General features: G+C 37.2%; 1 protein-coding gene across 1 annotated transcript in view; it reads left to right on the plus strand.

The window, feature by feature from the left end:
* LOC124554808 (uncharacterized protein DDB_G0271670-like) overlaps window positions 1-16,688 on the plus strand; it is a 192,256-nt gene that overhangs the window by 170,270 nt on the left and 5,298 nt on the right. The window contains exon 8 of the mRNA XM_047128464.1: window positions 15,139-15,641. Coding sequence (XP_046984420.1) covers window positions 15,139-15,641 — 503 coding nt within the window. The remainder of the gene's footprint in view (window positions 1-15,138; window positions 15,642-16,688) is intronic.

The raw sequence follows: 16,688 nt of genomic DNA on the forward strand, positions 1-16,688 counted from the left end.
AAGCAGTTGTTAACATCCCACTTAGAAAATGAATTGACATCATTTAGTTCCAGTATGATGAACAGAGAGGAATTATGAGCACAGTTGAAATGGATTGTAAATTGAGCTGTTGAGAAATATATCCTGAGTAAGTTGATTAAAGATGGAAAAGACCCACCATAGTTTAACAGTTCAAAACAGAACGCACAAATGACAACAGGCTAAAGTTTGTAGAGATTTGTGCGTCTGTAAAAAGATTGATGCACAAAGCGTACAATTACCACCACCATCATACGTTAGCAAAAGATCTTCTCGAGAACCCGAGAAAATTATGATCCTATTTAAAATCACTAAGCAACTCTAACACTTCTATCCAGTCACTTGTTGACCAATCTGGTGAGGCAGTAGAAGATAGCAAAAGGAAAGCTCGAGTTTTAAATTTCACATTTAAGAAATCATTCCTGCAGAAGAATCGTACAGGCATACCATTGTTTGACCATCACACAGACTCCCATTTGGATAGTAATAGACATAGAGGAAAAACTGAAAGAATTGGGGGGCAAAAAAAAGTTTCCAGATTCGGATGGAATCCCAATTTTGTTTTGCTCTACATCATTGGCCCCTGACTTAGCTTGCATTTATTGCTAGTCTCTCATCCAGTGGGAAGTCCCAAGTGACTAGAAAAAAAGTGCAGCTGACTCCTGTATATAAGAAAGATAAAAGAGAGGACCAAAAAATTACAGGCCAGTATCCTTAACATTGGTTTGCTGCAGAATTCTTGAACATATTCTGAGTTGAAATATAATAAATTTACTTGAGGCCGAAAAACTTCTGTCCACAAATAAGCATGGTTTTAGAAAGGATTGCTCGTGTGAAACTCATCTTGCCCTTTTCTCATATGATATACTGTGAACTATGGATGAAAGACAACAGGCAGATTCCATATTCCTAGATTTCCAAAAACCATTTGATACCATGCACCACTGCTGATGTTAATGAAGGTACGAGCATACGGAATATGTTCCCAGGTATGCGAGTTGCTCAAAGGCTTCTTAAGCAACAGAATCCAGTACACTGTCCTTGGCGGCGAGTTTTCATCAGAGACAAGGACATTGTCAGGAGAGTCCCAGAGAAGTATGATAGGACTGCTGTTGTTTTCTGTAAACATAAATGATCTGGTGGACAGGGTGAGCAGCAAGCTGCAGATGTTTGCTGATGATAATGTGGTGTACAGGAAGGTTTCATCGTTGAGTGACTGTAGGAGGATACAAGATGACTTAGACCAAATTTCTGGTTGGTGCGATAAATGGCAGCTAATTCTAAATGTAGAAAATTGTAAGTTGAAACAGATGAGCAGGAAAAACAAACCCTTAATATTCGAATAAAGCATTAGCAGTGTGCTGCTTGACAAGAGTCACATTGATTAAATATCTATCATTGAAGTTTCAAAGTGATATGAATTGGAATGAACATGTAAAGACTAGTAGGGAAGGTGAACGGTTGATGCTGGTTTATTGGGAGAATTTTGGGATAGTTTGATTCATCTGTAAAGGAGACCACATATAGGCATTTAGGGCACCGGTACTACCCATTATTGAGTTCTGCTAGAGTCTTTGGGGTCTGCACCAAGTTAGATTAAAGGAAGACATTGAAGCAACTTGGAGGCGGGCTCCTAGATTTATTACCATTAGATTTGAACAGAATGCAGAGATACTTCAGTAACTCAAATGGGAATCCTTGGAGGAAAGGCAATGTACTTTTCGAGGAACACTATTGGAAAAATTTAGAGAACAGGTATTTGAAGCTGACTGCAGAATGATTCTACTACTGCCAGTACAAATTTCACGCAAGGACCATGAAGATAAGATATGAGACATTAGGGCTCAAATGGAGGCATATACATAGTCATTTTTCCCTTGCTCTATTTGCGAGTGAAACAGGAAAGGAAATGACTAGTAGTGATACAGGGTACACTCCACAGTGCACCATATGGTGGCTTGCAGAGTATGTATGTGTAGAAAATACTACTCATCCACGAAATCCACACATGCCTTTATCGGTGGTGAAGTTTTCATATGAGTAAAATGACTTTTTAAATTCATCTAATGAGAGATAAAAAAGGCTTGATTTTATGATTGTTATCATGCTGAGGCTAATCCCTGGGAGTATAGGTAGAATTATCATTCAAATGTAAATTTGAAGATATTGGGCTTGAACCAGTTTCAGCTATTTTCAGACCCTGGGAAAGGGACTGAGAGAAAACTTTTGGAGTTTTTTGGTTTCTTCATGAAATATATGTAAATAATTATGATGAAAAACAAATACGTTACATGAAGTTTTGCACCTACCCACAAATACCAGATACTGTGTGACTTCAGTTTGGATCCTGCGTTTCTCCCTCTGATCTAGAATCATTCAGTTTGCCCTCAAGAGTTTCCAAAATTTCGCTCAACAAACATAACATATTTGCTGCTGAATTACAGCCATTGTAAGGAAACAATTACTCAGTTAGTTCCGACAACAGCTCTTATATTCCCAACTGATTCTAGAGACTGACAGCAGAGGACAGCACCTATCAAGAGTCAGGTAGTTAGACATTCATACCTTGTTATCCTACAAAAGCAACCTAGTTTTCAAGTGATAGGCAACCTGCCCATCATGAAACATTGTGGCTCAAGTATACTCCGGTACGATCGTTTGAACACCAATTTTGTGTTCGAAGTTGTGCTTGGGGTTGGTCGCCAAAGTGTATACAACTTTGTATCTTGATTTTAAACAGAGATTTCCTCTTTATGTATTTTATATACAAGAGCATTTGATAATGGGGCTTTAGTCTCAATACTAGTCATGACAAAATAAGTAAATAAAGAAATGTAGGCATAGAAGTTTTATTTCCTGAAGTTTGTTCACACATAACAAAAAAAAGTAAGGATTCAGTTTTTAATGTTGCAATAAAGAAGGAACTTTTGTACACTTCTGACTACTAATAAGCCTTATTAACCATTTGAACAATTACAGTTTTTTTAGAAAATAATGAAGTTTCCTGTTTTGTTTAGCAATAGTCCGAATTGCTTTTTTCCATGTTCTAAACACAATTGTACCTGTCTTTGTGGAGTTTGAGTTCTCCAAAGTATTTGGGGATGATAAGCATGTATCACAAATTCAATCTTTCATATTCTCTCTCACTGTAAGATACTACTAATATAAAATTTCTCTGGTATGTTACTAAATGAAATGTGGTGCCCTGATGGCCACATCAATCACCTGATGGCCATCATCAGTGGCCCTCCTGTGTCGAGACATCATTTGGGAAAATAGCACACTAATAAAAAAAAGTTAGGAAAAATTTAATCTAAGATACGCCTGACCACTACTGAACATCACTCTTGTTGGCACTGCATCAACAGCTGTGTTATTTGTGGAACATCTTCTAGCAACTTTGTCAGTGCATGTTAAAACACTGTCCTTTGGTGATGCCATAAGATTAAATTATGAACTGAGTATGGACAGTTATTTTTATGTATATCATAGAGAGAAGCCTCAATAAGCTACAGACTACTGATGAGAATGTAACAGACAGATTAGAAAGTGAGTTGAGTAGAAAAAGAAAATTCTTGCTGCTAGGCAGCAGTTGTGAGAGGGATATAGGCAATAGCTGCAGGAGAAACTAAGATCAAGTTACAAGGTCATGAGTATCATAAGCCCATGTGCCTTGGCCAGGTAGCAGAGGATAATGAGGCACTGGTTAGGGATTTGAGTAAAGAAAACCCAGTATTAACAGTAGGGGGAGGAGACAACATCCTGCCCAGTAGTACAGAATACAGCATTATGAGTGACCTGGATAAGTTACAGAACACAATCTAACACAAATTGCAGCTTTGTTGCAGTTCTGCAGTGATATGATCAACCCTGGATGAGCAGTCCATCGGGCATATGATCCCTGGATGTTTTTACTATTATTATTATTATTATTATTTATTTATTTATTTTATGACCTTCATTGGACCACTCTAGTCAAAAATACAAAGTTGTAAACAAGTTGTTACACAGGGATACAATTTGTCTCAACAATAACTTAATATGATATTTAGGTAATATAATTATTAGAATCTATTCTTATATGAAAGGTGTTTTGCTCTTCTGTCTGCCCAATATTTCTTCATTCTTTCAAATATTTTCTTTCTTTCCTCATCTGAGACCACTCTTCCTGTACTCCTTTTATTGGTTTTCATTTGTAGTCTGGTTTGTGGGTCCTGCAGTATTCTGGTTTTTTCTGTCTTCTTTTTTAGACCATCTACTGTGATTTAGAGTTCTTTTATCTCTTCCTTAATTTCTGTGATGCATTTAATGTCGCTCTTGCTATTCCACAATTTTTGTATTATTTTTTTACTAATTTTTTTTTTCTGGAGTTCTCATCAGATGTCCAAAGAATGAGATGCGTTTCTTCCTGATCGTGCTCATGACTGGTTCTATTTTCTTATATACTGTTTCATTTGATGCTATTCTTCAATGTCCATTTATTTTATAATGTTTATTTATACATGTCCTAATTATTCTTCTTTCTGTTTTTAGTATTCTGTCAATTGCTGCTGTATTAGTTGTTTTGAAGATAGTTTCAGCTGCATACATTATTGCTGGTTGTGTAACTGTTTTATAGTGTTTTAATTTTGCATCTATAGATAGGCTTTTTTTGTTGTATGTAGTTTTGGTAATGTAATTTGCGTAGTTCAGTTTTTTTAAAATTCTATTCTGCCATGATGGCTTCTCATTTAGATTGTATGTTATTATTTTGCCTAAATATTTAAATTTATCTACAATTTTGATTTCCTGTTCTCCTATTGTAATTTTGTTTGCAAGTGGTGGATCAGTTAGCATAATCTCCATTTTTTTCAAATGATATTCTAAGGCCTACTTTCTCTGCTATTTCTTGTAGTGATTTCACTTGTTGCCTGGCTTCTCGAACGGTGTTGGCTAGGAGAGCAAGATCATCAGTGAATCCCAAGCTTTTTAAGTTAATATCATCTTTTGCACTTCTAATTCATATCATCTTTGGATTGTCTTTGTACCATTCTCTCATTATGTATTCCAGTGCACAGTTGAACAGTAATGGTGATAGGCAGTCACCTTGTTTTAAGCCTGTTTTTATGAGGAATGGTTCCAAAATTTCTCCTCTAAACTTCACTTTTGATTTGGTGTTGGTTAGAGTGAGTTGTATTAATTGGTTTTGGATGGAGTCCTAGATTTCTTAAAATTTTTAATACTGAAGGTCTGTGGAGACAGTCAACTTAAAATCTACAAATATTATTGCCAGAGGTTTGTTCCATTTCTTGTAGTATGCCATAATCAATTTTAAACTAATTATCTGCTCTGCACAGCTTCTCCATGGTCTGAAACCTCCCTGATATTCCCCTAACTCCTGTTCTAATTGCTCCTTGCTGGATGAATTCGTAACTAAAACTAGGAACTGATCAGGTTGCTGCTGACTTCGAGTTGCCTCCCATCGATGCTGTGCCATTTGCTGCAATTTGGATGTTGGGATACACAGGAGTGGGAAAGTTAGATTACATGAAAATATAAATGGTTCATAATGGGGAGAGGGGCAGCAGTATCATTACAAATGGTAGAATTCTTGTGATTACAGGTGAGAGAGATTAGCTCTTTAAATCTAAATAATGTAGCAGGCTATTTCCGAAGTGAAAATTTGGAGAAATGAGGAGTTGCTGTGTATGTTAAAAATAACATCAAGTCATATCCTTTGGAACCAGTAAGTAGTCTCTGCATATAACAACAGTTGAATACCTGTGTTTGCGAATTGTCGCTACTGGGAAAGTAATTTCTAATAGTTACAGCATATAGATCTCTATTGGGCAAGTTCAAAATATTTTTAGAAAGAAATTAGTCATTATTATGTCACCTAGCAAGCAAAAGAAAACAATTGACAGTCTGGTGGAGATTTTATTACTAATTTTCTAAAAGATTTTGATAAAAGAAATGATTTGGAACTATTGCTTATTGCATATAACCTGCATTACATTGTTCATTCTCCAACAAGAATTACACAGGGAAGTGGTGTACTAACACTCAGTGTATCTGTATGTGGACATGTATTCAATTGCATAAATGTTTAGCCAGTAGTTGATGACCTCTCTTGTCATTATGCTCAGCTAGCCATACTTACTAACTTACATGATTACAAGGAAGTGGTATCATGGGGAAGAGCTAGAGTAATTATTGAACTAAGATTACAAGAAGCTGACTGGAGGGATGTGTATCGTGATGGTCACGAATTCCAAATTAAATGTATGTGTAGATAGAGTTCTATCAATTTTTAACAGTTGCTTTCACGTGAAAACAATAAAGTATGGTACTGATAAGACACAGCAAATGCCTTTAATAACAAGAGCAGGTAAGATTATATGTGCAAGGAAAAGGAAATTATATGAAATGGTTAGGACAAGCAGAAGTGAGACTGATTTCATATTACGAGAAATACTGTGATGTCTTAAAGAAAGGCTTAAAAATCAAAATACCTCTGTATAATGTCTAAAATGTAAACAGTAAAGGAATGTGAGGACTTCGTTACTGAAGAAAAAGACAATAATAATGTATGGCATTCTGGTAGCCAAAGTATTTAATAACCACTTCCTTGAAATGACTCAGAAGATTGGCATGGAGAGTTAAATGGATAAAGCAGTAGAACACATGCAAGAAGCAATGCCATATGCTTATAAGCAAATCACAATTACTCCATGCTCTGCCAAAGTAATTAAGAATATAATGAATTCCCTCAAACGCAAAAACTCTTGCAAGCTTGATAATATCTCAAATAATTTACTAATATCCCAATATTATCCATCTTAAGGATTGAATATAATAGTTGTGAAGATTATCATTATTGATTTTTGCATACAACACACAAATGTGAGGAATGTTATTCATAGCTATGTGCTTCAAGCATCGTGCTTCCGTCATCTGGCTATCTATGTTCAGCCCTTCATACACACAATGTATAAAGCTGTTTAAAGAGTGTGTGTGTGTGTGTGTGTGTGTGTGTGTGAGAGAGAGAGAGAGAGAGAGAGAGAGAGAGAGAGAGAGAGAGAGAGAGAAGGGTTGAAGGCACACGCCATATGGTAAGAGCTTGACTCTCAAAATGAATAGCTGTGGTAACAGTCGTCACATTTGTGTGTTTTATACTCAATAATGAAACTACTAATATCCTATTCTCCGCATATATGCGACGTATTCAGGCACATATGCAACACATTATTAATAGATATTAAGTCACAAACTGTCTGTGATTGTACTTCTAGTTTAGATGTGCATTTCATTAATAATATTCCATCTTTGATCAAAATATTTTTATTTTCTAAACTGTGCACTACATTTTGGAGCTATAACTTCATTTTCAGGGGCTGTATAGACAAATGGACGTTGCATCAGATTCAGTTTTTCACTCAACAGTGACAGGATGATACAGTTCATAGTTTTGTGAGGAAACTAGCCCAGGCTGGATTAATGAGAGAAATGAAAGTTTTGTAACATAAAATCTATATCTGACCACATGAAATTCATCTTCTGCATTGGAGAAAAACTTTCACATTTGCACTTACATTTTGAACACCTTAGCATGTTTGTGACCGTATTATATGACTTACATAGATTAGCAAAATAACATTAAAAATTACTTAAAGGAATGAAAGTTAACATTTTTTGTTTTAATATAGTGGGAAAGTTTTGGTAGAATGTAAATAATTTAGGATTAAAGGAGACCACTGACCAAGTAGTAGACACACAGAGTCATCGACAGGCACACACAAAAGAGAAAGGAAACTTGGCAGCTCCCAGAATAAATCCTGTATTGAGGTGTTGTACAAGTACACACATGCCTACTTATACTGTAATTCAACAAAGGATTTATTCAGAAAGCTAGCAAGTTTTCTTTCTCTTTCATTTGTTCCTGTCAATGACTCAATGCTTCTCGTTTTCAGTGAGTGATCTTCTTTACTCCTAAATTATTTACATTGTCTTTTTTCTTCTTCTACATCCTTACATATTCAGCACAAGACTTGACGTGCATATTTGTATACAGTGTGACTCAAAATATTAGTTCCAACTTAGTGCTTCTGTTTCTAATTTTACTTTTGAGATTGTAACATAGTAATAATATCAAATTATTTAGATTTCTTCATAAAAATTGAATGAAAAAAACCTACTGCAAAATGTTAGCGAGTATAGTACAGTATAATATATTATAGTATAATATGGGAGGCAATGGAGGGGAGAGAGGGGGGGTGGAGAGAGAGAGAGAGAGAGAGAGAGAGAGAGAGAGAGAGAGAGAGAGACTAGGGTAAGTGGAACGAGATGGAGATGAGAGAGTTTATTTACACTATCTGATCAAAATCATCCAGAAACATGCTAGTGGACAATACTGTGGCATGTGACTACCATTTGCCTTTATGATGGCTTGAACTTTGCTGGGTACACATTCAGTTATGTGTCTCAATGTCTTTGGATGTATTGCAGCCCATTCCCCCTCAAGAGCCAAAACCAGAGAAGGTAGTGATGTTAAATGCTGGTGTCTGAAGAAAAGTAGACATTCTAATTTATCCCAAAGGTGTTTCATTCTGTTCAGGTCAGGGCCCTGGGCAGGCCAGTCCATTTCAGGAACATTAGTGTCAACAAAAAAATGCTGCTTTATGACAGTGTGCATTGTCATACCAACACAATCAGTCATTATCTCCGAACTCTTCCTCTTCTGTACACAGTACACAAATACACAATGCTGTAAAATGTGTTTGTAACCTACCACTGTTAGCATTTTCTTAAACGCAATGAGGGAACCACATCTTAACCATGAAAGGCACCACCTCCTCCGTACTTCACTGCAGGTGAACTGTTGCAAGCTTTCCGTAAAATTTTCAATTTTTAAATCATTAATTGAATGCACTACTTTGGAGGACTGTTTTGCGTTACTGCATAGAGCTATGTCATATACTATAATTAGCTGTGCACCATGAACAGACAGACCATTCTTAACAGGAAAAGTTTTTATTTTATTAAATTTATCTTGGTCTATAATAACATTATCGATCAGTGTGCTGCTTTCCTGTACCACCTGAGTAGGAAAATCAATAACTGACATCAAATTGAAAGGACCAAGTAATACTTCAAGGTCAAGCTTTCTGTCAGACTCTTTCAGAAAATCTACATTGAAATCCCTACAAACAATAATTTGCTTCCCTCTGACAGATAGCACAACAAAGAATCCAGGTTTTTCAAAAGTAGCTGAAAATTTCCCAATGTGGACTTACACACAGCTACAATTGTGAAAGTAACATTATTTAGTTTTAAGTTCAGATGCACATGCTTGTACATGTTGCTCTGCACAAAATTTTTTAGTTCCTAACTTTTTCACAGTATGAAAGATTTTAACATATTTGGCAACTCCTCCTCTCTCCATAGTGTGTCTACTTGCATGTGCTGAAAGCTTATATCCACCTACATTTACCTTTTCCATATCTGTGACAGTAAGCCTGGATGTGGTTTTTAAGCAGCTTCTCACATACCAGTGTGTGAATATTTTGCTGGTAGTCAATTCACACTGCAGTTTCACAATTCACAAACATTTAGAAAAATATTTGCTCACGTAGGATGGACCTGATCAGCCAAAATGGTCACATAATCCTTGGCTGTAATACAACCTTGCAGAGTAACGAATGTGTCCATAGAAAACCATGATAAGGGTGCCCAAATCATCACTGAACCCCTGCTATGTTTCACTCTTGGAAATTCCCTGCTTATGGAGCTCCTTTCATGTTTTGGTGCTGACTGGGTTCACGCGCACGACATTCGCTTCTGAAGCAACGTTTGCAGCTGTCGTATGCTTATTTTCCATCACAATTATCTTCAGTGACCATCTGTCTGCACTCACAATTGTCCATGTTGTGACTTAGCAGATGTTTTTCTGCTTTCCCTGTGTGTGGTATAAATCTTTGATAATGTGCCTCTTAAAACACCAAACACTTCGCCTCCCTTGGTTATGAAAGCACATACCATTTGAGCACCAACACTTGGCACACGTTCAAATTCACTTAGCACCATCATAATGCACTCATAGCTACACAGAACACTGTTCCTCTTTCATAATGAGTACATTGCATAGGTGCCATTTGTGGTCAAATACAGCAGTTCAACCTGCAGGCTTGGCTAGCATTTGCATTTATGTTCAAGTGTGTTTGTCATGGTGTTCCCATATGTTTGTCCAACTCCCGTATAGTACCATCCCTGATACATTTGTTGAGATATGTGACCAGTGCTAAATGTGACCGGAGAGGGCCTTTCATCAGTTTTGCCCCATTTCTGATATCTCTGTTTATTTGGAGATCAAAGTAGTGTAGCCACATTTAGGGTCATAATATTTCAGCACCAGAGATGTTTGACAATTGACGATATAGATATATATCTGTTGTTCAGCTACTGTCCTTAATAATGGAAGTTACTGATGGTGTCTTTCAGCCTTGTGTGCAACCCATAAAAAATACAACAGTGGCAAATTTGAGTGAATACTCACTACAGAATCTAATTGAAATGTTTTGAGGGCAGTGACTTTTCATCTGTTTCAAGTCAAAGTCAGTCCCACTATAATCACCCACCCAGTCTTTCTAATATTACAATAATTTTAACTGGTTGATATTTGTGCAAGGACCAAAGCTAGTTGAAATCAGCTCCACTTTACGACTATCCAGTACTGTGGGTGTGTGCAATTTCAAACAAATGAAATTAATAGTTGGAAATTATACAGTCTTGCCATTAAAAAAACCACACACACACACGCACACACACACACACATATATATATATATATATATATATATATATATATATATATATATATATATATATATATATATATATAGAGGGAGACATTCCACGTGGGAAAAATATATCTAAAAACAAAGATGATGTGACTTACCAAACGAAAGTGCTGGCAGGTCGATAGACACACAAACAAACAAACAAACATACACACAAAATTCAAGCTTTCGCAACAAACGGTTGCTTCATCAGGAAAGAGGGAAGGAGAGGGAAAGACAAAAGGATGTGGGTTTTAAGGGATTGGAATGACTCCTTACCCTCTCCCTTAAAACCCACATCCTTTCGTCTTTCCCTCTCCTTCCCTCTTTCCTGATGAAGCTACTGTGGGTTGCGAAAGCTTGAATTTTGTGTGTGTGTTTGTGTTTGTTAGTGTGTCTATCAACATACCAACGCTTTCGTTTGGTAAGTTACATCATCTTTGTTTTTAGATATATTTTTCCCATGTGGAATGTTTCCCTCTATTATAGCGTATACCTGTCCCTTTTTCCCCCTAAGGTAAGTCTTTCTGCTCCCGGGATTGGAATGACTCCTTATGACTGGTGTAAGTATTACTTGGCTGTATATAACTTCAGTAACAGCAGAAATTATATTTGTCATAATCTTTTTAACCTAAGTAATTTATGGTAATGTACAACCCTAATAATATCTCTTTTACACTTCACAATATCCAAAGCGAATGACCAAGTTCCTCTTTTGCTTGCAAAGCTGTCTGCAGTATGTAACATTTACTAATACTTAACTTTAAAATTACTATGGTTAGTTCCAAGTCTCTCTCGAAATTAACAATCACTCATTGTTTCCTTAATACTGCAGGCATGTAATATAGCATAATGAGGATGCAAAGAAGCATGCCTAAATAATATGAAGATCAAATGTTTTATCTACTGAACAAAACATAAAACATTAATAACTCTTCTTTTTTGATCACTTCTGAGTTCACTCAATATCTGCTTCATGACAAGAACCTGCAACAGTTTTACATTTTGCAAAGTGAGTGATAGAAGTATATTTTGTATTCATAAACACTATCTCTACATTTGAAGTTAACCAAAAACTTTTACTCATGCCATGCACACAAGAACAATTTCTGAAATGCAGAATTGTCTAACAACTAGTTTGTATTGTCGTAATGACAGAAGCACTCCTCATTTTAAGCTTCCACATATTTGTCACAAATGTTCACTCTATACATTTCACACAATAACTAAAATTACGCGGCACAATACCTGAACTTGTGATGTGAGCCCATTCTAGTCTCTCTCTCTCTCTCTCTCTCTCTCTCTCTCTCTCTCTCTCTCTCTCTCTCTCTCTCTCCCCCCCCCCTCTCTCCCCCCCTCCCTCCCTCTCTCTCCCCCTCTCCCCTCCTTCCCCCCCTCTCCCTCCCTCTCTCTCCCCCTCTCCCCTCCTTCCCCCCCTCTCCCTCCTTCCCCCCCACACTCCCCCTATCCCCTCCTTCCCCCCTCTCTCACTCCCCCCCTCTCTCACTCCCTTCCCTTCTCCTTTTCAGTGAAGCTATTACTTTTCTTCCATGAATCACATTTAGTAGAAACACTTTAATGTTGGCAGGTGAACTGGAAATATTTTCAGTTATTTCTTGACAGATAGTGTAACATAGTTGTATGCACTGTAACAGTATTTAGCACTTTTACTTTTGTTAACAAACTTTAAAGTGAGAGTATAAAATATATACAAAAATCGTAATATGAAAAAAGTCCTTTTTGCCAATTAGTCCACTACAGGTAATTTCCTCCACTTGGGAATGTAGTAGTAGCAGCAGCAGCAGCAGCTTTATGGATATGGGACATGTCAAAGTATTTACAAATTTAGATCAATTTAAAATAAGCTAATTTGTATACACATATATTTACAGACTTCTAGTTATAGACAATCATTAGATTTATTCCTGGTATACAATACATTTTTAACAAATACTTATTTAATAATGTAATGCCACACTGTTCACTCATATCTCACTATCAGTCACTGCATAATTTGCTATCCTGAAAAACTGAGTCAGCATCCCTCCATAATGAGTGAGATGTTGAGCTCAGAAAGAGGAAGAGGTGTTAGTATTGTGCTATGCATAGCATGGGGGTAAGTATTTCTAGAAAGGAAAAAAGAAGGGAAAAAAAACATTAAGTGAAGGTGTTACACGGAATATTGGATGTTTTGTAATCATTATTATTATTATTATTATTATTATTTATTTGTATAACATTTTTTATCAAATAATTGTACCTCACATACGATTGTTCTTCCGAGACTGTAGGCAACTTTTTTACCAGTACTTTTGCGAACTCCTGTTACTTTAATTACATTGCTTGGTTGGATTCTTCATGTATAACTCCTTTCAATTTATTTTCAATAAAGATATTCACGTCTAGTATTCTATTTTCCATTTTTTGCCCATTCATGTCATCTAATAAAACTACTTCTTCATGCAGTTATATGGTAGACTATCTGGAATAATCTCACATCAAATCCAAAGTTCTTACTTCTCTGGTAGTGTTGCTAATTCCCACCAGTAAAACTGCGTGTTTGTGGCTATTTATGCCTGTTATTAACTTTATGTAGAATGATGATGATGTCTTGGCCCAGGGTCCAGATAAAGGTTTAGGATTTTAGTTGGCACCCAAGATACTAAACCCTTCATCTGGTTCAGGTTCATTGATGATACCATCTTGATCTGAACCCTGGGTGAAGAGACAGTCCTCCTTCCACCACAACCTCAACACATTATCTTCCATCTGCTTCACCTGCTCTTCCACAGATCACTGCGCCCCCTTCCTTAATGTCTAGCTCCACCTCCGGAACGGCTCCATAAAACCTCTGCTGCTCCCATCAAGTCCATCACCCATCGACAGTACCTCCGATTTGAGAGTTGCCATTCCTTCCACACAAAAAAGTTTCTTCCATACAGTCTTGCCAACCATGGAGGGTGGGTATGCAGTGATGAAAAACTCCTTGCTCAGTACACTGAAGGTATTCAGTTGAATTCTAATGAGATGGAATGGTAAAACATTTGCGTTTTCAATATAAAGAATGCCCTTTTTGTTGCAAACATTCAAAATCGTTCAAAATTTGTGTTTCAAATTTACACAGTCTCAGAAACTGTAAAATTCATTAATGCCTCATAGGATCGGTGCTGGACTTTCCAGTTACAGTTATCACTGTAAATCCACAGTTTGCCTGATTAATACCAAATACAAGTGAATTCAGTTTATAAAAAACACATTTATATTTTATGTTCTTTTTTTCTGCAGCATTGTAAGGGGCAGTCAAATGAAAACAAGACAGATGGAAGAAAGTAAGTAAACTGTTTATTATTTCAAAAGTAATTGCCATAATCATTAAAACATATATGCCAGTGATAGACAAGATGCTCAAAGCCTTCATGGAAAAGTGTTCATAGTTGCCTGCAGAACCAAGAGGTACTCGGGCATTAACCTTGTCATCCGAAACAAATCGACAGCCACAAATATCTTTCTTCAGTGCTCGGAAACTATGGAAATCACATGGGGAAAGATCAGGACTGCATGGAGGACGTATAAGGACTTCCCAATGAAACCTTTGCAGAGTAATCGAAACAACGTGCCAACAAAATGGCCGCATGCTGCAGATATTTCACTGTGAATCCCCTACACATCCCCATACTGTCCCAATCTCTACTCATGCAATTTCCATATTTTTGGAACCCTGAAGAAAGACATTTATAGCTATCTATTTGCTTCAGAATGTGCATACCTGGGCACAATCATGGTTGTGTAGGCAACTGTTAACATTTTTCCATGAAGGTATTGGCCAGCCTGTTCCATTTTGAAATAATAAACAGTTAAATTACTTTTTTCTTCATATGTCTCACTTTTATTTGACTGCTCCTTATATTACAGGGAGTTTGCAGAAACCCTACAATGCACAAAGCACCATGTTGTCAGTTTCCTTTTAATGGAGATTGTGGAATGTAATGTGCTAAAATAGGAACGGAACTCACATTGTGAATTGCAACAACAGTAACAATCAAAATTTATATTTCAGAAATTTAACTGCTTTTAAATCCTAGCTTGTCCATCCTGGTTTAGTTTTTCAGTACTTCAGAGAGAAGCAATTATAAACAAACTTTTAAAACTGAAGGGTGAAGACGAGAGAAGACAGGGTAAAAATTGCTTCTGTAAACAATTTTAGTCACTTGGTTACATATAACAACAATTTTCTCCAGTAATTAATTGTTTCATTGTTATGAAATTACTAAACTGCTTTTTGTGACATTAGTTTTTTACTTTCCAGAAAATCACCAAATAAACCCGGTAACAGTAATGGGAATAGAGGCCGAAATAGTGGTAAGAGGAGACAGAGCAATGACAGTAATAATAATAGTAAAATCTGCAGTAATAATTATCAAAACAGCAGTGGTTCGGCCAGTGGCAGTGGTAGCAGCAGTGGTGCAAGCAGCAGTGGTACGAGCATTGGTGGCAGTACTTCCAGCACCAGCGCTAGCAGCAGTGGCACCAGCACAAGTGGCACCAGCTGCAGCAGCAGCAGCAGCAGCAGCAGTAGCAGTGGCGGTAGCAGCAGTGGCAGTGGCAGCAGTGGCGGTGCCAGCAGCAGCAGTAGCAGCAGCATCACCAGCAGCAGTAGCAGCAGCATCACCAGCAGCAGCAGCCTCACCAGCAGTAGCAGCAGCGGCTGTGGTGCCAACAGTGGCAGCAACGTAAATAGGAGTACTGCCGTGAGCAGTGGAAGAAACAACAGGGGCAGAAACAGCAGGGGCGGAAGCAGTAACAGCAATGGTAACAGCAATCCAAATAACACTAACACCAGCTCCAACAGCAGTCGCAGCAGTAACCATCACCGCAATAGGAATGTTTTGCAGCACCAGTCCATTGTCATCAGCAACTCGTCTTATTCGTCAAGAGTTTGAGGCAGTTGAACTTCTTTATCAAAATTATCAGTATTTCTATTGGATATCTTCCAGTCAGTCACACTCACGGTCAGAAAACTGTAATCTACAAAGATTGAAACTGAGGAATGGTCTCGTGTAATATCAGTGACTACAGCCACTTTATCTGCACACATGATTTTACAAAGGATTTCAGGACTGCGATCAGGTAAATTTGATGAAATACCTGTTTTGCAACTGAAGAAACACAAATAATACCAACTGCTGAAATATAGTGACAGTCTATTCGGCCCAGCCTGCTGAAATTTCAAGAGCCATTCCTGTGGCTACAGACCTGCTGAAACAAAAATGTTTATCGAGATCTGAGCATTCGCTACAAAAGTAACACATGATACGTATTAATCCTGAACTAGTTTTTCAAATAAATGTGCTGACTGTTGAAATACGTTTGCTGTAATTATTAGCAATGTTTAAACAGCACAGTACAGATTTTTTCCATTGGTTCCATTGTTTGGGGGGACTCTTCAGAGGACTTGCCGCAACTGATGAAAGTTGGTGATAGTTGTGGCTTGTTGAACTGTTACAGAATCTTTTGGATTTTAATCCACTACATCCACTGTATCATACTACAGTGCATAATCACAGTTTTGTTTAATTTTACTGTTACAGTGATACTCATTGTTCCGAAGTGTCAGGGATTAATTTCCTTGGCTAGTACCTCATGCTAGAAGTTCATATTTGCAGTGCACCTGCCCTGTGAATGCAACTCAAGCAGCCTTTTCCTTGACATGTCTCTTTACTGTGCTCATTCCTTTTGCACATTTTTTGCATTGCCTAATCCTGGGACAATTCAGCTTTTTTTAACCTTTGAACTTGAGTTTTTCCCTTATATATATGCTGCTGTTCACATCAAAACAAGTAGCGGTTATGTAACCAT

Source organism: Schistocerca americana, chromosome X (assembly GCF_021461395.2).
Source record: "Schistocerca americana isolate TAMUIC-IGC-003095 chromosome X, iqSchAmer2.1, whole genome shotgun sequence".
Taxonomy (NCBI): Eukaryota; Metazoa; Arthropoda; class Insecta; order Orthoptera; family Acrididae; genus Schistocerca; species Schistocerca americana.